The 20,574-nt window shown below is 40.7% G+C and overlaps 1 protein-coding gene and 1 pseudogene across 10 annotated transcripts; both read left to right on the top strand.

Moving 5' to 3' along the window:
- Positions 1–150: 150 nt before the first annotated feature.
- LOC109451813 (bromodomain-containing protein 8) lies at positions 151–19,340 on the top strand. Of its 10 annotated transcripts, none has more exons than XR_012489789.1 (22): positions 151–290; positions 1,246–1,342; positions 5,855–5,924; positions 6,484–6,533; positions 7,380–7,502; positions 7,624–7,704; positions 8,128–8,192; positions 8,861–8,997; positions 10,158–10,296; positions 11,135–11,344; positions 11,754–12,034; positions 12,389–12,841; positions 13,242–13,335; positions 13,537–13,583; positions 14,355–14,569; positions 14,952–15,044; positions 15,244–15,312; positions 15,714–15,891; positions 16,736–16,840; positions 17,291–17,335; positions 18,285–18,588; positions 18,955–19,340. XR_012489789.1 is itself a non-coding variant. In XM_074313578.1 (22 exons), exons 1-22 carry the CDS (start codon positions 272–274, stop codon positions 18,315–18,317), a joined length of 2,823 nt encoding a protein of 940 aa, XP_074169679.1. In that variant the 5' UTR covers positions 151–271; the 3' UTR covers positions 18,318–18,450. The 10 variants fall into 10 exon arrangements, 9 of the variants coding, with proteins under 9 accessions (XP_074169679.1, XP_074169681.1, XP_019595888.1 ...); XM_074313578.1 differs by lacking the exon at positions 18,955–19,340 and adding an exon at positions 9,533–9,751 and having other exon boundaries at positions 18,285–18,450; XM_019740325.2 differs by lacking the exon at positions 18,285–18,588 and adding an exon at positions 9,533–9,751 and having other exon boundaries at positions 152–290.
- Positions 6,540–7,323, top strand: LOC109451815 (large ribosomal subunit protein uL23; annotated as a pseudogene).
- Positions 19,341–20,574: the final 1,234 nt, after the last annotated feature.

The following is a 20,574-nucleotide window of genomic DNA, read 5'->3' as shown; positions in this document are numbered from 1 at the left end:
TTTCTTGAACCGTAAGGCATTTCTTTGCTAAAAACCCAAAAGGAAGTCCTGAGGCTTCAGCCGCCATCCTCTGTCCTTCTTTAGCACATTCCTTCCCAGGAGCGCAAAAGAGAACTGGTTTACGGGGCTGGTTCTTCTCGGGGTGACGGATGGGGACTACATTTCCCAGGAAGCAGCGCAAGCAAACGCCCGGACTCTGTTGCCCAGAGTTCTTCGGGTTTCCGCCTTACCAGGCTGTCTGTCCTCGAGGGTTGGAGACTTCGAGACCAAGATGGCGGCGGGAACGGGCAGTAAGTATCTGCGCTCCTTTTGCGTGGAAGGCCTTTGTAGAGCCGAGGCCAGGCACTAGATTTCTGTCACACGCTTAGGGAGTAGGATAAATGATTTTCCAGAGAGCCCATGGTCTTCAGCGACCTGCGCTCGTCGGCGTTGTGAAGGCCAATGTTTGGGGGCGTCCGGAACTGTAGGGTCTTGTTTCTCAGGGAGGCCGCGGAGATTTGAGAGAAGCAGCTCAGCGAATCCTTGTATGTTTGGGAGCGGTGTGGGGTGAGCGACAAAGGTGCTCTGGAAGACTCGGGCGTGCAGACGAAGACGTGTTGTGAGCCGTACGGAGCAGCCCATATCTCCGAGAGCCATTCATATTCTGACCAACGTTTGTGAGGCCCGTACCCTGTCTTCCACAGAAATGGGATGTTTTAACCAAGAGCCCTTTCTGCCACTGGGGAAATTGCGTTTCTTGCATCTCAGCCATTTTCCTCGGTTTCATGGATTGAAAATGTCTTTTAGGCCCGACGACTAAAGGGGGGATGGGTAGTGAGTTACTGAAAAAAAGTAAACAAGTTTATGCTAAGAAGGAGGCGGGGCAGTAGGGGAGTGGCCGCTGGGAATCATGGGGAAAAAACCCTTGTGTTCAAATGGGGATAAAGTAGGTACGTATTCTTAAAACTGAGCCATTCGGAAATACAGCTTTATCTTAAATCTGACATTTTCTTTTTTTATATATATAAAGCAGAGTAGTCATGAACAAAAAATATTTTGCCAGATGCTCGGAGTGCAATTCACACGCAGTGAATAGGTACCACCCCAGTGGTGATATTTTACTAGCGAGGTGAAAAATCAATATTTGGTGATAGTAGCTCACTTTGTCCGTACAAGTTGGGATGTTTTGTATTAGGTGTTTAGGTTTCCCTTTGAGGCTTAGAACTAGGGTCTCAGTGGTTGCCTGTAAGCCCTCTCTCCTTTCAGAACACAAGCTGCTGAGTACTGGCCCCACAGAACCATGGTCCATCCGAGAGAAGCTGTGTTTAGCGTCTTCTGTCATGAGGAGTGGAGATCAAAATTGGTAAGGTATCTAGGATGTCTGATTTCTTGGGTCTTTGAAACTGTTGGGTATTTTTTTATACTAATGGAAGCTTATAGTTAATCATACTAACCTTTAGGCACTACTTCTTTTAACAGCTTTATTGAGATATAATTCACAGACTATAAAATTAGCCCAGTAGATTCACAGAATTTAGTATATTCACAGAGTTGTGCAACCATCAGTCACTCTACAATCTCCTTTCCACCTTGCTTAACCACTCATCTACTTTCTCTTTCTAGATTGCCTATTCTGGACATTTCATATAAATGAAATCTTGATAATTTGTGTTGGTCTGTGACTGGCTTCTTTCACTTAGCATTATAATTTCAAGGTTTGTATTGTAGCATGTATTAGTACTTTATTCCTTTTTATAAGTACGTAACTGTATGGGTGTGCTGCGTCTTGTTTATCCGTTCATCAGTTGATGAACATTTGGGTTGTTTCCACTTTATTGACTATTATAATTAATGCTGCTGTGAACATTTATGTATGAGGTTTTGTGCTGATATGTTTTCTAGTCTCTGAATTAAAAGAGTGGAATTGCTGGGTCATGGTAAGTCTGTGTTTAACTTTGAGGAACTGCAAAAAGTGGCCCCACAATTTTACAATCCCACCAGCAATAAATGAGGGCCAAGTTTCTCTGTATGTTAAACAGCATGATTGTCTTTTTGATTATAGCCATACTAGTGGATATGAAATATGTCATTGTGGTTTTGATTTGCATTTCCCTCACGACTAATGTTGTTGAGCATCTTTTCATGTATTTTTTAGTTATTTGTGTATCTACTTTGGAGAAATGTCTGCTCAGATCCTTTGGATTATTTATTTTTATTACTTAGTTTAAAGAATTCTTTATATATTATCTGACATACATCCCTTGTCAGATAATTTGAAAATATTTCTCCTGTTTTGTGTGTCTTTTCACATTCTTGATTGGTATCGTTGAGAGCACAAAAGTTTTTGATTTTGACTTGTCCAATTTTTTCTTTTTGCTTGTGCTTTGGTGTCATAGCTAAAAAACGATTTATTTTTATGTTTTCTAAGAGCTTTATAGTTTTGGCTCTACACATTTAGGTCTTTGATCCATTCTGAGGTAATTTTGTGTATATTCCAAAGCAGGGGTCTTTTTTGTGTGTAGATATCTACTGTCCCAGTACCCAGTATTTGTTGAAAAGACTATTCTTTGCTTATTGAATTCTCTTGACACTCCAATATTTATTTATTTATTTTTAACTTTTATTTATTTAAGTGTGGTTTTCCAGGACCCATCAGCTCCAAGTCAAGTAGTCATTTCAATCTAGTTGTGGAGGGTGCAGCTCACAGTGGCCCATGCGGGGATCGAACCAGCAACTCTGGTGTTACGAGTATCACGCTCTACCCAACTGAGCTAACCGGCTGCCCCCCAATATTTCTTTTTAAGTACCAGATATTTCTTTTTAAGTACCAGATAGTAAGTTTCCAATCTTTTTTGCTACCGGGACATACATTCTTTTTCATTTTTAACATTTTTCTCCCCCCCCCCCCCCAAGGATCTAAGGACACTTTTTAATTGTCTTAAGCCTTATAATTACTTAATGTACACATGGTATTTATATGGTGTATCTCTACTTCTTTAACCATTCAAATGAGTTTCCAAATCACCATTACTGGTCACAATTAGCATTTCTGCAACTTTACATATGTACAAAATAAGTTTTCAAAGATGAAACCAGGATATTCTAGATAGCAGCTGTTCTTGAGTCAAAATAAATGGTAAACCCCAAGGAAAAATGAATCACACTAATTTGATAAATCTCGGATTGTACTTAAATGTATCTCAGCTCAAATACAGAGGATATTAAAAAAAATGTATATACATTTTAGGAAAGAAAAAAACTTATTAAAATTGTAATACTCAATATATACTGATAAAAGATGAATACAGGTCGTGTATACATTCTTTGGGTACCCCCCATTATAAACTGAACTCTTTTAAACAAACCACCAGTTTAAGTGGTTTGAAGTACAATGCAATTTTGTATTTCGTCACATTTTTATTAGGAAAATAGTATAAAACACTTTGAAATTTTAAATTGTATTTATTTTTTGAGGAAGTACTAAGTCATAAGGTTCAAAATTCAAAATGGTACAGTGTCTTCCTCCCATTACTGTGCCTCATCTCCCAGTGTTAGCAGTTTCTTGTGTTTCTCCAGCATTACTTTTGTATATATGAGCAAGTATGTGCATACATTTTCTTTCTACCCCTCTTTTTTAAGCACAAATGGTTATATACTGTTTTTTTACCTTGCTGCTGTTTTTTTCCTCTCTCTAAATTAGTACTATGTTTTATAGATTGTTTTATATCTCTATATGAAAATCTATCCCTTTTTTTTTTTAACATGCATGGTTTTGTTTTATGGCTATAAAGATAAACTGAAAGAATTATTGCATCAAAAAATATATGAGTTTATAAAATTTGATAAATATTTCAAAGTGCTGTATTCAGATTGTTTGAATTTATACTCCTGTTGGTGACATATCAGAGTATCTGTTTTCTGTGCCCTGGTTCATAGAATGTGTTAGGTGTTTTTTTATCTTTGGCAATGTTATAAAAGGTGAGAAATATTTCTCATATTTTTCATTTGCATTTATCCTGTGATGAATGAGGTTAACTATCTTCATGTGTTAAAGAGCCACATCTTTTCTGTAAACTGATTTTTTGCCATTTTTCCGTGTGTTTATTAGTCGTCTTTAATTTGGGGGGCTCTTTATATATTGGGGAAATTAGCCATTTGAACTGTCTGATGCATTTTTTTTTTTTTTTTTAGGATTTTATTGGGAAAGGGGAACAGGACTTTATTGGGGAACAGTGTGTACTTCCAGGATTTTTTTCCAAGTCAAGTTGTCCTTTCAATCTTAGTTGTGGAGGGTGCCATTCAGCTTCAAGTTGTTGTCTTTTCAGTCTTAGTTGTGGAGGGCGCAGCTCAGCTCCAGGTCTAGTTGCCGTTGCTAGTTGCAGTGGGTACAGCCTACCATTCCTTGCGGGAGTTGAACTGGCAACCTTGTGGTTGAGAGGACGCACTCCAACCAACTGAGCCATCCGGGAGCTCGGGCAGCTCAGCTCAAGGTGCCATGTTCAATTTTAGTTGCAGGGGGCGCTGTCCACCATCCATTGCGGGAGTCGAGGAATTGAACTGGCAACCTTGTGGTTGAGAGCCCACTGGCCCATGTGAGAATCGAACCGGCAGCCTTCAGCGTTAGGAGCATGGAGCTCTAACTGCCTGAGCCACCGGGCTGGCCCCTGATGCATTCTTTTGAAAGCAATGTGCCATTTGGCTATGGCTTACATTTTTTACACTAAGACTTTTAAAATGTAGTTTATTAATAGTTTTCTTTCACAGCCCCTGGATTTTGTGTTATAAATAGAAAGTTCTTATCTGGTCTGAGATTATAAAATTTTTCTGTGATTTCTTCTAGTACTTTCATGGTTAAATTTTTTTAAACATTTAAATCTGATCCCTTTGGGGCTTTTCTCAGTATAAGATGTAAATTATGTATCAAACTTTATTTTTTGCTTATAGCTACCTGTATAACAATGTTAAGTAAACTTTTTTGTAAAGGAAAGGAGCTCTGATACCATTATTCCAACACAAAATTTTAAAACTTTTTAAAGTTATGAAATATTTCACCCACATTGAGAAGTATGGAGAATAACATAGATTGCCATGTACCCAGTACTTGGATATAACCTGAATATAAATCTTAATATTTTATCATGTTTCCTTCAGATTTTCTTAAACAGATACAATTGAAGCCTTTGTACACTCTTCATTGATCCCATTCCAGTGGAACTATTTTCATTTTTGCCTGTTCCTTAGTCTTTATACCTACAACTTCTAAAAAGGTTGCATGATGCATCATAGCAGAAAATTATGTCACCTTTTATTAGTATGTTATACATGTCCCATATCATATATATTTCAAAGTTATTTTTACGGACTCTTTCTTAGAGTTGAAATGCCTTAAGTTAAACAACCTCTTGCAGCCATTTAGGAAAAAATCTAATTTCATCAATCTGATCAAGTCTACATGGTGCATTCTTGGTGCTTGCTTCCTTCGTTAAATTATTTCTTACATTACATTCCTAGGAGCTGTATTAGTGGATCAAAAATACTTTTTTGGGTCTGTAATATTTAATTACAGATTGCTTTTCAAAAGGCATATCTTTTCTAAAAAAACAAAATCAATATAAAAATATTTTCCCAAATGAACAGAAATGATGCTTTATTAGGTTCTAATACCTTCGCTTTACCCAGGAAATATATCACTTAGGAAAACTTTAGCAATGACTCTTTCCCTCTAAATGATTTTCAAGTCCTTGTGTCATTTTCCATAGTCACATATTCCAGTATGCTTCTCAGTGGCAGGTTTTTACTCCAAACCTTGAACTCTCAGGGTACTTTTCCTCTGTATTTTTTCCTGTTGTGTCATAAGGCTTTTCTTATTTTGTAGGGTATCAGTTAGCAGAGCAATCAAACCATTTGCAGAACCTGGCCGCCCTCCAGACTGGTTCTCTCAAAAAGTAAGTTCCCAAGCAAGTGCTCTTTGAGAACAGTCTTTGAGATGTGAAGTGGGTTCTCTTCCAGTCCCTGCCCTTTAATCACAAGGCTTTTTTAATACCGTGAAGAGGAGAATACTTTTCCCTTGTTTGCTAATCCATCAGTATATGCTTGTATTACAAACTATTGTTGTCAATGTAGCGTAACAGTTAAGAGCTCAAGCTTGGGATTTAGACAGATCTAGGTCGTATGATGACTCCATTTAAAAACTTTGGGCCATGATCCTCAGTTTTCTCTTTTGTAAAGTAGAGATAAAGTTGTTCCTGATTGTTTTAGAGATTCAGTTGAGGTAATACTTGTAAAGCATTTAGCACAGTGCCTTGCCATGTGGTAATTACTCAGTAGATATTAGCTGTAAATATTTGCCATTGATCTGATTTCATTGCAAAATAATTTGCTCTTCTAGAAAGCACTCGTGTTACATATAACTCCCCTCTCTGAACCTCAGTCTAGTATGTTGGAACTTTGAAAGGTCATTCCTTTCCAGGTTTGCTCATCCTATTTTCACTTTTTTTCACATAGCATTGTGCTTCCCAGTACTCCGAACTTCTAGAGACCACTGAGACCCCAAAGTGAGTACAAAGCCGGGTATTTAAGTTAAGTCTTTTTAGTGGAGAGTGTTTACGGAGGAAGTCTGGTTTTCTATCAGTTCATATTACTGGATGATAAAAGTATAAGAGACCTTTTCACGAAGATGGCGCCAAAAGCGAAGAAGGAAGCCCCTGCCCCTCTCAAAGCCGAAGCCAAAGCAAAGGCTTTGAAGGCAAAGAAAGCTGTCCTGAAAGGTGTCCACAGCCACACAAAAAAGAAGATCCAGATGTCATCCACCTTCCGAAGGCCCAAGACACTGCAGCCCCAAAGGCAGCCTAAATATCCTTGGAAGAGCGCCCCCAGGAGAAACAAGCTTGACCACTGTGCCATCATCACATTCTCCCTAGCTACTGAGTCAGCCATGAAGATAGAAGACAGCAATACACTTTGTTCATTGTGGATGTCAAGGCCAACAAACACCAGGTCCAACAGGCTGTGAAGAAGCTTTATGACATTGACATGGCCAAGGTCAACACCCGGATCAGGCCTGATGGAGAGAAGAAGACATATGTTCCCCTGGCACCTGACTATGATGCGTTGGATGTTGCCAACATTGGGATCACCTACACGGAGTCCAGTTGGCTAATTCTAAATACAAAAGTCTTTCACTGTATATTTGTTTCTTTATGTTGATTTCTGGTTGTGCTGGGGGGAGGCCATACTGTGGTATATACTTGCACACAATAAACAACAGGGTTTACGCAAAAAAAAAAGTATAAGAGAAGTTACCTGTGGTTAGGTGGTAGAGAAAGCTCAAAGAAAGCACATGGGAGTAGAAACATGTTTTCTTACTCAAGTATGTATGCGTTTATTTTAATTTTCCACAGACGGAAACGGGGTGAAAAGGGAGAAGTGGTAGAAACTGTTGAAGATGTCATTGTTCGGAAACTGACTGCTGAACGAGTTGAGGAACTAAAGAAAGTAATAAAGGAAACCCAGGAAAAATATAGGTACTTATCAGAGAGATACCAATTGGTTGGGAGAGACAAAGGGGGCTGACTTCTAATACTGCTCAGAATTTTTTAAATAGCAGATTAAAAAACCCAGTCTACCTATTATTTCTTCCTACAGACGGCTGAAAAGAGATGCAGAACTAATTCAAGCTGGGCACATGGACAGCAGACTGGATGAGCTTTGCAATGACATTGCGATGTGGGTTATATTATATTGTTCTATCTATACTCCTTTCTCTCTTTTTACCCCCTTCTCTCCTTGAGTTATCTGGCTTACTTCCTCCATCTGTCATTCCTTTAGACTTGACAGATTCTGGAAGGGCAAAACTGCAGAGTGGCCTGGTAGCTGGGAGGGGGCAATGAGTTCTAGAAGATAATGTGATGGAACATTTCAATGTGAGAACATGACTTTGTTCTAACTTACAAGTGGCTCTAGTTTGTGTGGGTGAAGAACTGGTAGTTAAGCAGTACACTCGAAATTCCCTGTTTTGCTGATAAGGATTTCTTTTTTAGGCCTTTCATCCAGAAAGTGCTAGCGTGGCAAAAAATTTCCTTTTGAGGGCATTGAGAATGGTGGAGGAGCTAGAGCTGGCTAGGATCTAACCCTTAATTCCCCCTTTAGGAAAAAGAAATTAGAGGAAGAAGAGGCAGAAGTAAAGAGGAAGGCTACAGATGCTGCATATCAGGGTAAGCTGAACCTAGTGACTATTTAGCAACTGACTACAGTACTGCATGCTAATGACAGTTGAAAAATATTTTGTAACAGAATTTACTAATTCCAATTTACTTGCACACTTTTCTCTGTCATCATCTCTTTTACCAGAATAAAAACATCCTTTTATGTCCAGGAAGAAACTTAGAAAATGAGCTCTGCTCAGGTCACACTAGATCTTTTAGGACATAAAGGCTTGATAAGACAGTGAACATAATTAAGATTTTAGAAGTCAAAGGTGTGTCAAAAGTGACACTAGCTCAGTCACTGGATAAGGGGAGGGACTTAAGCTTTTGTAACTAGGAATATATGCTGTGAGCTAATGAGGTCTTTCCCTCTTGTTAAAAGCAGAATCTTAATAAGTTGCTGAAGAGGATATTGAGAGGTGTTTAAACCACTTTCCTACTCTAAGGACCTTTGGGATAGTTGAATAGTTAAATACGTTTGCTTAGGGTGAGAATTTGCCTTAGGTGAGTTTTCCTGCCTTACTGGTAGAAGTGTTTAAAGCTTTCTAGTCCAACTCATAATGCTGTTTTAGTAATGCAACATCCCTATTTGTCCTTTATTATATAATAGTCAGGGAGTGTTTGGTTTCATTCATTTAATCTTGAAGACTTAGAAATTGTTCTCTCATATGTTCTAGCTCGTCAAGCAGTAAAAACACCCCCTCGGAGGTTACCTACTGTGATGGTCCGCTCTCCTATAGATTCTGCCTCCCCAGGAAATGATTATCCACTTGGGGACTTGACTGCAACCACTATGGAAGAGGCTACTTCTGGGGTGAGTATATTTCCATCTGCAGGAATTAATCAGCAAAGGGGCAATAAGCCAGCAGAGAGCTGAGTGATCAGGAAACCACTTTTGGCCTAGAGGCAACTTCCTCTCTTGGGCTGAATACTAAAGACTTAATTTACCTTGTTTTGTGCTCTAAGATAAGGATGGACCTGAAAACATAGAGCTTTTGACCTTTTGAGAGATAGGTAAAAGACTATGTCAAGGAATTGTGTTAAGTGTGCTAGTCTTATGAAATTCCTGCTAAAATAAGGGACTGTGACCTTGTAAATATAATATTGGTAGTGGGTAAGGAGATTGTAAAAGGAAGGTGGGGCAGAATGGTTGGATCATTGTGGGTTAGAGTGTAAAAGAAAAAATTGTGGGGAAGAAAGGTGTGGCTGAGAGCAGGAGGGGTAGAGGGTTTCTGGGCAATTCCTCTCAGGACTAATAAAGTAATAGTTAGACACACTAATCCATCCAGATTCGTAGGGAACCTTCCAGAGTTTGAGAAGTCAGATAAAGGTTCTCTGTTGTCTCTTAGGTAACCCCTGGGACTTTGCCGAGTACCCCAGTCACCTCGTTTCCTGGGATTCCTGACACCCTTCCTCCAGGCTCTGCACCCTTAGAAGCCCCCATGACCCCAGTAACAGATGATTCACCCCAGAAAAAGATGCTTGGACAGAAAGCAACTCCACCCCCCTCCCCTCTGCTGTCAGAGCTCTTGAAGAAGGGCAGCCTCCTGCCTACTAGCCCCAGACTGGTATGGAGACTTCTGTGGGTGTTTGAGAGCTGTGGTGATTTAGTACTTTGGAAGGGAGTGCCTGGGACCTAAAATATGACATGGAAAAAAAGTTCAAAACAGGAATAGATTTCCTAATTAAACATTAATTAAGGAAAAAAAATAACCCAAAAAACAAAACCCAACACAGTAAGTTGATAGTATCCTTGGGTCCTGAGGTATCTGAAACCATTGTTATTTTGGTTCTCTTCTCCAGAGAACTCTTGTTAAAAGTTTTGAAAATTAGAGTTTCCCTTGGGTCTAAAATTATTCTCTTTGGATATTAACTTTAGTTTTATGAAGTTTGGTCAACTGCTGGAGCTTTTTTTGGGAAGTGGTAGTAAAGGAAAGCTTGAGTGTAGCCTTCACCTCTATTCTTCCCTGGTAGGTAAATGAGAGTGAAATGGCTTCTGGACACCTGAACAGTACAGGTGTCCTCCTGGAGGTAGGCGGGGTCCTTCCCATGATACATGGTGGGGAGATGCAGCAAACCCCCAGCACTGTTGCAGCCTCCCCTGCTGCCTCAGGTAAGTCACCACTTTTCCATTATCTACTTTACTTCAGAGATACTGAGCTTGGCATTGATGGCCCTTGTGGTTTCTAGCCTTTGTTACTAAGTAACTGTTAATCCTAGATTTAAAGCCCAACCTTGGAGCTACATTGATGTTAAACCGCATTGTGTCCCAGATTTTAAATCCATTCCACCTTTGAAATATTGATAGCCCTGGATGACCACAGCATAGATATTGATGAGAGGCCTAGTGAAGTTAATAGTGAGGCTGCTTTTCTGGGGTTTGCAAAATCATGGAAGGGTGCTATGGAATGGGGGTTAAGGTGTGGAACAGGAGAACTGGAGTTGTGTCTCAGGCCCACCACACACTGGTTTTGTGACCTTGGATAGGTAACTTTTGAGCCTCAGTTTCCTCTTTTATTAATTGTAATATATATACTTTACAAGGCTATAGTGAGAATTAAGTATAAAATGTAAAGCCAAAAAATAAACTTGACAAAATACCAAACATATTAAATGTTGGCATATTGAATTTGTGTGGACACGTTTAACTTCAGTGTAAGTGACAGATTTATTCATACCAATTTGTTGTTATGTTTAATTTTCTGAGGAAAAATTGCCACCCATTTTTCATATACATTGTGTGTTCCAGTATTTTGGGTCATTCCTAACTTAGCAGAAGATCTTAAGTAAGGTTGGAGAAAGTAAGGATAAAGATGATGAACTTACTCAACAGAGGAGTTGCTTTCATCCTTCGAGACTAAAAATTTTCTTGGTTGAGTCTTAAAGTGGCTATTGCTTCTTGTACATGTGCTTCCTTCTTACCTCATTTTGTGTACCTCTTTGTCTGTTAGGTGCTCCCACTCTTTCCCGGCTTTTAGAAGCTGGTCCTACACAGTTCACCACACCTCTTGCTTCCTTCACTACTGTTGCCAGTGAACCTCCAGTTAAACTTGTGCCACCCCCTGTAGAGTCTGTGTCCCAGGCTACCATTGTCATGATGCCTGCGCTGCCAGCACCATCCTCTGCTCCGGCTGTCTCCACTCCTGAGAGTGTAGCTCCAGGTGCGTCCCTTACCCACGCCCTGAGCAGCCTCTAGGTCCAAAATTTCATCTTGAGCTTCAGTTAGAGACAGGTGACCAAGAGCATCAGCTCCAATTCAGACGCTTCTGTTCTGTTCTCCATGGACATTTGCCATCTTTAACCTTAGGAAAAAACAAGATGTGAGAAGAAGTGGGTGGGCATTTACGTGCTGGGGGAAACAGGCTAAGTGTACACATTGAAGTGGGCTTGAACATGTGTTCCTACCTTACTTTCTAGATAAAACAGAAGAAAACATAGGTAGATGTAAGAACTTTTTCAGAGCTTTAGTGTATGAGTACTTGACATCTGTCTGCAGCCTTGGTGTAATCTCCAGGTGGTCACATGGTACGAAATAAGCTTCTGAGGTGATTTTCTCTTCCTGTTATTCAGTGAGTCAGCCTGACACTTGTGTTCCCATGGAGGCTGTGGGGGATCCACATACTGTGACTGTTTCCATGGATAGCAGTGAAATCTCCATGATCATCAATTCTATCAAAGAAGAATGTTTCCGATCAGGAGTGGCAGAGGCTTCTGGAGGATCAAAGCCTCCCAGCATAGATGGGAAGGAAGATTTAGATTTGGCTGAGAAGATGGATATTGCTGTGTCGTACACAGGTGAAGAGCTGGACTTTGAAACTGTTGGAGACATCATTGCCATCATTGAGGATAAGGTAACTATTCAGCACAGCCCAAAAGAATCTCATGGGTCCTATATAGGCTTCTCTCCTCAGCCTCTTCTTGCTTCTCGTAGTAACAATTACATAAACAACTCTACTGCTTCTGCCAACTTCCATCTCTATAGTTCCAAAACCCTTTGGTACTGACATACTAGTCCTCTCCCCAACCATTCCTGTGTTACTGGTTCACACAGGACAGGTGCCTGTCCATTGGTTGCTTCTACTACATAGAGAAGGGGGAGAGAGAAGCTGCAGGTTTAGGCCATCTCATTTAGTACTAACAAAATCGAGGGACTTGGGCTTCTTGGCTTTTTCTGTGACTTCAGCAGTGTGTGTATTATGGGACAGGTGGATGATCATCCTGAAGTGCTGGATGTGGCGGCAGTGGAAGCGGCACTGTCTTTCTGTGAAGAGAATGATGATCCCCAGTCTCTGCCTGGCCCCTGGGAACACCCTATTCAGCAGGAGCGGGACAAGCAAGTAGCTCTCCCTGCACCAGAGTTGACGGTCAAGCAAGAGAGGTTGGACTTTGAGGAATCAGAAAACAAAGGAATCCATGAACTGGTGGACATCAGGGAACCCAGTGTTGAGATCAAAATGGAACCTGCAGAACCAGAACAAGGCATTTCAGGGGCTGAAATCGTAGCTGGAGTTGTTCCAGGCACAAGTATGGAGCCACCAGAACTCAGGAGTCAGGACTTAGACGAGGAACCCAGAAGTTCTGTAAATGGAGAGATTGCTGAAGCAGAAGTTTCCAGTGGGAAAGGCGATGAGACTCCACTTACAACTGTGAAGACCGAGGTATTTAAGATCAGGGCTGGGAGGATGGAGGGTTACACCTTAGGAAAGAAGTGACAGTTTAGGCCTTTGGTTTTGTTTGTTGCATTCCTGAGTTCTGACATGTTTAATGTATCTAAAGCCCATTGGTGTGATCAGTGCTATACGTACCATGTTTTCCCGAAAATAAGACCTAGCCGGACCATCAGCTCTAACGCGTCTTTTGGAGCAAAAATTAATATAAGACCCGGTTCTTAGCATAGGTATATACATGTCCTCTTTCTGTTACAGTACACATTAGAATATTACATGGGTAGAACATAGAATTTCTTCTATAGCCTTATTATCATTGAAGAATAAAATTGTGTAAGTAAGAAGTAGTGATTTACCAGTACTTAAGGTATTTGTTCTTTTTGGTCTTCAGGCATCCCCGGAAAGCATGCTGTCTCCATCACAAGGCTCAAATCCCATTGAAGATCCTTTAGAGGGAGAGTCTCAGCACAAATTTGAAATGTCAGGTAAATAGTAAGGCCAGGAAATCTGTATTCTGTAACTAAGTTGAAATCATTTGCTTTGGCTGCTGAGGGATTGTGGGTTGTGGGCAAGTAGGAGAGGTAGAATAGGTCAGCATGGAAAGGAGAGCTGCAGGGAATTAATGTCCATAGGAAGGGGAAGGCTAAGGTGGAAAAATCTTCAGGTAGTCTTTCTCTCCTCTGCAGACTCATTGAAAGAAGAATCAGGGACTATTTTTGGAAGCCAGATAAAGGTATTTCAGACTTTTCTTTATTCCTCTTGCTGTGTGACTAGATTTCCCTATAGCACGACCTTTTTAATGAATTTCAGTAAATTGGCATCTTTATTCTCTGAGATGAGACTGGTTAAGGAGTTGCATGGGGAAAGCTGCAGTGGACAGTCAGGCACAGTGGGAGAACAGTCGATGGCAACACGTGCTTCCCATCTGAAAGAGTTTGTGAACATCACCACAGACCTTTCTTTGCATATACTGCACAAAAAGCTTTGATACGTTCCGAGTGATTTGAAGTGAATAGGGATATCAGAGCCAGGGAAACATAAGAAATCAGGTTATTAATTATACTATCCAGAGAAAATCATCCAAAATTTTCTTTTTAGAATTACTAAAGCAGTAGTAACAAACAGATGTAAAACAATGCGATGTGAGCTTGCTCCATCAGATAAGACACAAAATAAAAACTATTTTTGATAACTTTGTACCCAGGGTCACAGTTCCTCTCAAGAGCAGGGGAAAGAAGGAACACCTCTTAGCTTGGTCTTAAGTAGCTTTTTTTTTTTTCTTCCTTTTGAAAGGATCCTGGTCTTTTCTTTGTCCAGGTTCTCACTTACTTCATCGATCAGTGTCTGTAAGTAGATGGTAGTATAAGTGATAGAGGGCTCAGTCAGGAAGCAGTGTGAGGCCATTTTCTAGAACTGATCTGACCCAAAAGCCAGATCATGTTATAATGACGCTTTGCTGGATAGCTGTGCTTACATTTGTTAACTGGAGCACACTGTGTCTAAGGATGCCCCAGGTGAGGATGAGGAGGAAGATGGAGTCAGTGAAGCGGCCAGCCTAGAGGAGCCTAAGGAAGAAGATCAAGGAGAAGGCTATTTGTCAGAGATGGATAATGAACCCCCTGTGAGCGAGAGTGATGATGGCTTTAGCATACACAATGCTACGCTGCAGTCCCACACACTGGCAGACTCCATCCCCAGCAGCCCTGCTTCTTCACAGTTGTGAGTATCTGAAGTTTTTCGAGGTCAAGGCAGTGAAGGTGAGAAGTAGGAGAGGATCTTTTTTTTTTATCTTACTTTTTCATCTTCCCTTTCTTGGCTTGGAACAAATGCAGGCATACCTCGGAGATATTGCGGGTTTGGTTCCAGGCCAGTGCAGTAAACTGAGTATTGCAATAAAGCGAGTCATGATCTTTTTGCTGGTGGAGGAGGGTCTTGCCCTCAATTTGTAAAAAACGAAATATCTATGAAGCACAGTAAAGTGAAGCTCAATAAAACGAGATATGCCTGTAGTTGACAAGAAATATTTAGGGCTTTTTGTTTTTGTTTTTGACTTAGGCCTTGTCAAACAGGTAGAACTACTTACGTATTTCTTTTATTTCAGTTCTGTCTGTAGTGAGGACCAGGAGGCTATTCAGGCACAGAAAATCTGGAAGAAAGCCATCATGCTTGTATGGAGAGCTGCAGCTAATCACAGGTGAGTGCGGGCTTTACCAGTTAGTAGGAACATTTTCTCCTGCTCCTCCTCATTGTTGGTAACTAGAAAAAAGTCTGAGTAGGCTTATATATAAGACTGGTGGCAGTGGCTCTTACAACCTTTAGCTATTTAGGTCAAGTTCCCTCACCTGTGCTTTTGAAGGATAAGCCAGTAATAGCACCTTATTCTCTTTGGACAGGTATGCCAATGTCTTCCTGCAGCCAGTTACAGATGACATAGCACCTGGCTACCACAGCATTGTGCAGAGGTAAGCCATAATCCATTCAGCATGCTGACTTCTCTGGATTGTAAATTGTCCAGTCTTAGTGGATTTTGCTTTAGACAGTAAGTTTAAAGCAAATGTTTTTGATGTAAAGATCAGTTTAGTAAAGGTGATCAAGTACTAAACTGATCATTTCAGTGGCTGGATGACCAATAATAGTCTAAAAGAATTAACCCCTGTTATTACCATTCTCAGTGCTTATTATACAGACTGACTTTGTTTTTTGGGTTAAGTACATGTTTCAGGGTGAGGGGTTGGTATTTGAATCCTGGCAGTTGGGACTGAAGGAATATATGAGAAGGCCTATATATGGTAATAATATATTCAGGGATCCAGTTGAGTCCTCTTCCTTTCTCCGCTGCCATTTACCAATCCTTTTTTTTCAGGCCTATGGATTTGTCAACTATTAAGAAAAACATTGAAAATGGACTGATCCGCAGCACAGCTGAATTTCAGCGTGACATTATGCTGATGTTCCAGAATGCTGTAATGTATAATAGCTCAGACCATGATGTCTATCACATGGCTGTAGAGATGCAGCGAGATGTCCTGGAGCAGATCCAGGTACTTTGAGGACCTTTAGTGTTTTAGCAAGGATTAAATGAAAATAAGGGAATGATTCATATTGCTGTCAGGAAGGGGTGCTGTGGCTTTTACTTGGAATAGTTAGGAACATGAAATTTTGTTCTTGTTGGATTTATGTTAGTTTTCTCATGTTGGTTTGTTTGGTAAAAGAGCTGTGAGAATAGTCTACCTTTCTTGGGCAAGTTTCCTGAAGTTTTTTTAATAAAATTCTTATAAAATGGTGAGTGTATATTTTTGATTACGTTAAGTATCTACATATTAGACAATCAACAAATATCCTCTCCCTTTTCATCACAGATAACCTGCTTCTGTCATGTAGTTGCATTACCAGGTACCCTTTGGGATATTGAACTTGAAGGGATGTGGTCTGTCTCTGCAGAGTTTGCCAAGTTACTTAAATTACTTGATGATCTTTGATTCATCTAGTTGTTTTTTTTCCTTGAGGGCGCAGCTCACAGTGGCCCATGTGGGGATCGAACCAGCAACCTTGGTGTTATTAGTACTATGTTCTAACCAACTGAGCTAACCGGCCACCCCCGATTCATCTAGTTTTATTCTCTTTCTCAGAGCATAGAGATTTTGATCCTATATTATAGCAAAAAAGGAAGAAGAAAAAAAGTTGAGCTATTAGGCATTTTCCAATTCTTGAGCATGCACAACTAGAATTAAACTTAGTATGCTAAACTTCTAATCAGTCAAGAAGTATTTGAAATGCTGATTGCAGAAGGATACTATATGAAGTCCTATTTACAAAACCTAAGGTGTCTTTAATTCCTCCCCACTGGATCAGGTCTAGGGCCAACTGTGTTTCTTCTCCCTGCAGCAATTCCTGGCCACACAGTTGATTATGCAAACATCTGAGTCTGGGATCAGTGCTAAAAGTCTTCGAGGGAGAGATTCTACCCGCAAACAGGATGCTTCAGAGAAGGTGAGGAGCCCAAGAAAGGCCTGTGTGCCAGTGCTAGAAGTCTGAAGCATCCAAAGAACCTTATGTTACTGCCAGGCTTCTGTATTCCAATGGTGTACATATAGATCCTAGAATGGTGGTGGTTTCTCCCATACAAACAGAGGAGACCTGCTGTAACTGGAAGTCCTAGTCACATGGGAGACATTGTGAGCCGAGGGAGCGGATTACTAATTCCTCTGGGACAGTGCTCTCAAGGTGGGGGAATGACTCAGCTTGCAGCAGTTGGGGACCATCAGGTCCCGTTCCAGAGGCATAATGGCCAGATTGCTTTTGGATCTCTTTCCTCTTGTTCTTGAGTTTTAAAATTTTGTCTCGGTGTGTGTGGTGCTTGTGTCTCTGTCCTGAGGTTTGGGGTGCTTGCGGCTGAGAGTTTCCGTGGAACCTGATCAGTGTTTGTTTGTCCTCTGACAGGACAGTGTCCCCATGGGCTCTCCCGCCTTCCTTCTCTCTCTCTTTGTAAGTATTGAATGGCTGCAAGCGGTGGTGTTGCCACAGAGATTCTCAGCTCCTGCTGGGGGTGGGTGGCAGAGGGAAATCCAACATGCAGACTATGGCAATGAACTTCTGTTTATTCAGGTCATTGAGTAAGAAACTCTCTCTTCTGCATTCCTGTCTTTCTGCATGTGTGTGTGTGTGGGCTGGGTAGGGACTTTTTACGAGTTCACTGGGCTGAAATGAGGTATTCTTCATAAGGATGTAGGATGCACCTGCTCCTCGTTTCTTGACTCCACCTTTTGCCAATTCTTTTCTTACAAATAGAAGATTGTTCAGAGCAGCAGCAACTAGCTGGCTTTTAAAAAGTGTTCATCGTATTGGCAGATACTCAGCACATAGTTTTTTTCTTTTCCCCTAACATTAAACTGCAAGACTGATTCCTGATGCACAGACACTCAGTAAAATTTAAGATAAAGATGTCCATAAAAATGACCACTGCATACAGTAGTGGCTGGTGGAATTAGAGATAAGCTTAGTAAAGCTAACTAAAGACTTTTATTCTTTCCTTCATGAATTGAACGACCCTCTGACTCTGTGTTGTTCATTATGGGGTACTGAGGCATGATCAAATGAAAAGGGCTTCAGGCTAGAAAACCACATGACCTTAAACTGCCTGGATTATTTCATGGACCCTTGCTTTCCTCATCTTTGTGATGGAACTAATACAATGAGGTACCTGTCCAGCCTACCTCACAGGGATGTTGTGAGGATAAAATGAGATCATTGGTATGGAACTGGCTTGAAAAATAATTAAAGTGTTCTACAAACGTAAGGTGGCATCTTTGTCCTTACTGTTGCCTCAAAGGCAACTTGTGTTTGTGAGCTCTAAAAATTCTAGAGTCCTTGCATGTTAGAAATGTAAAAATGGCCTGGCCCAGCAAAAATGTTCACTAGTTCCTCTTGCCTACAGGCCTCAGCCTGTACCACAGACAGAACAGTATAATCTCCGTTCTTACTGGCCTGCAACAGTGACTGGATTCCCAAGCTACTGGCTGGCTGTTGCAAAGCTGGTTAATAGGACCTTTTATCTATTGAAGACAGCAAAGTGTTGCCCAAGAGGAAGGAGCTGGGCTACAGGGAGAGAGCAGCAGATGGAAAGAAGCCTTCTGATTGTCCAGATCTCATGGAAAACAACTGTCAGGAGGTGCTAGGGAACTAGTGCCAGGGTCAGTCTGCAGGAAAGGCCTTTCTTATAGGGACCGACAGCTGGACAGGTATGTTAGCCAAGAATCTCCCTATCCACTGCCCTTTCTGACTCTCCCACCTTCCTTTTACTCTTCCTGTTCCTTTGCACATAATTTGGGGGCTGGGTGGGATGACTAATAGTCATTCTGTGGGACCCCCGGTGAACTCCAGTGACCTCTGTAGTGGGCAGGAACAAGGTACTGTGTACTACGTATCCTCTCACAAACTACTACCAGGTGATTTTTAGCCCACTGTATGGGAAGACATATACATCCCTCATTTCCTGGATTTTTCTGCTGATTCCCCTCTCCCCAAAAAAACCAAATCCCTATACCTTCTCTCACTTTTTAAAACAACACACTCATATTTCCTTTCTTTGTCTGCCTGTCATTTAGGATGGGGGTACCAGAGGGCGCCGCTGTGCCATTGAAGCAGATATGAAGATGAAAAAGTGAAGTCTCAGAGTACCCTCATTAAGCTGAACATGGAAAAGAAGTAAACAAGATAGAGCTTGGGCTTGTGGGCCCAGTTCCAGACGTGGAAGTTACAGAAGAAGAGGCACCTGGGCCATGCAACATGAGCTGGGAAAATCTCTCTCAGAGAGTTGGAATAACACAATTGCCTGTTTTAGGGCACAAGTCATGGGCTATGTTAATGTCCTGATGTGTAGCTAGCAGATTGTAGCTAATTTGTATTGTCTTGTGAAGTGTACAGACTTTTTAAAAAAAAAAAACACCTGTGAAGTGTGTGTGTACACAATAAACTCGGAAAGAAAACTCTGGCCTTTGGTGTTTTCTGTGTGTGTGTGTGTGTGTGTGTGTGTGTGTGTACCTTGTGACTTCTTCTGCATAACTTTCATCATTTGTGCAAATACAGTTAGGGAAAGTTGTCTTAAAACATGAGCTGTTCTGCTACAGCTCGGAGAAGGTAAGTAACCAAGATTGAATTGATAATGTATTGTGCAATAAAGACTATCCTATTAAGCTTTTCTTGGATATTTGGGAAAACTTAAAGGTTTTCAGAGTTCTGTTCATGGCATTGCTTAAAGAAGATTAAAGTATGGACATAGGTAGCACTGGCCTTCATCTAGGACTTTTGTCCTTAATACTGTTTTTGCAGATGGTATTTGTAGGACAGTATATTACCATTTCCTTCCTACCTATTTCTATGATTAGGGTTCTTGTGTATTTTAGAATTCATAACGTTACTTGAAGGCTAAACTCAGTTTAAGAGTTACCAAATTTATCACCTGTGTTCCAATTGCTCTTATTAAATAAAAATTAACTGAGTCAAATGAACTATTTATGAGCCTTTTAATATAAAGAGATGGAGATTACTGTAATAGGGTATTGTCTAATACTTTGAGCCTTCTTGAGAAAGATGTGTTTAAGAAAGATAAATAGAAGTCACTGATCTTTTAGATTTAAATAAAACTTTTTAAAGCTTGTTAGGCTGCTGAGGAGCTAGAAAATGGTCTTTGTGAGGTGATAGAAAATAGTTCAGTCCAGGAGTTAGAAAATTAAGTACAGTATATTCTCCAGGCAACCTATAAACATGCATGTGGTATAAGCAATGAAGCCCTAAAAGTTGGAGAAGCATGTGGCGGAGGAGGTCCATTAAAAGACAGGTTTGGGGTTGATAGAGAAGGTGGTTTGAAGGAGCTCAGCAGGCGAAGTTGAAGTAGGCATCTGTGGTGGGGCCTGTAACCAGACAAGTACTAGAACAGGGATCGTATTAAGGAATTGTGAAATACAGGTATCAGGCCAAGAGGACAGAATGGGCTGAGTTTATGGAGGACTTGCAGACAAATTTGTATCGAGATGATCGCTATTATAAAGCCTTGAATAGGGAGGCTTTGTTGAAAGTAGATTGAATTAAAGATAGAGAAACTGAACAGGAGGCTATGGCATTTATTCAGGAACAAAGGATGGGCAGTGAGAAAAATTGTGGAAGAAAATTGAGATGCGGACTTGCCTACTGAATACAAGAAAAGGAAGAGTCAAAACAGGATCAAG

Source organism: Rhinolophus sinicus, linkage group LG10 (assembly GCF_036562045.2).
Source record: "Rhinolophus sinicus isolate RSC01 linkage group LG10, ASM3656204v1, whole genome shotgun sequence".
Taxonomy (NCBI): domain Eukaryota; kingdom Metazoa; phylum Chordata; class Mammalia; order Chiroptera; family Rhinolophidae; genus Rhinolophus; species Rhinolophus sinicus.
Note: the sequence above shows the minus strand (reverse complement) of the source record. Positions and strands in the feature narration are given on the sequence as shown.

Coding starts and splice junctions, on each gene's coding strand:
- LOC109451813 (XM_074313577.1), top strand. CDS start 1,161: ATGTTTTGTATTAGGTGTTTAGGTTTCCCTTTGAGGCTTAGAACTAGG. Junction 15,892..16,735: donor ATGTCCTGGAGCAGATCCAG/GTACTTTGAGGA, acceptor TTCTCCCTGCAG/CAATTCCTGGCCACACAGTT. Junction 16,841..17,290: donor AACAGGATGCTTCAGAGAAG/GTGAGGAGCCCA, acceptor GTCCTCTGACAG/GACAGTGTCCCCATGGGCTC.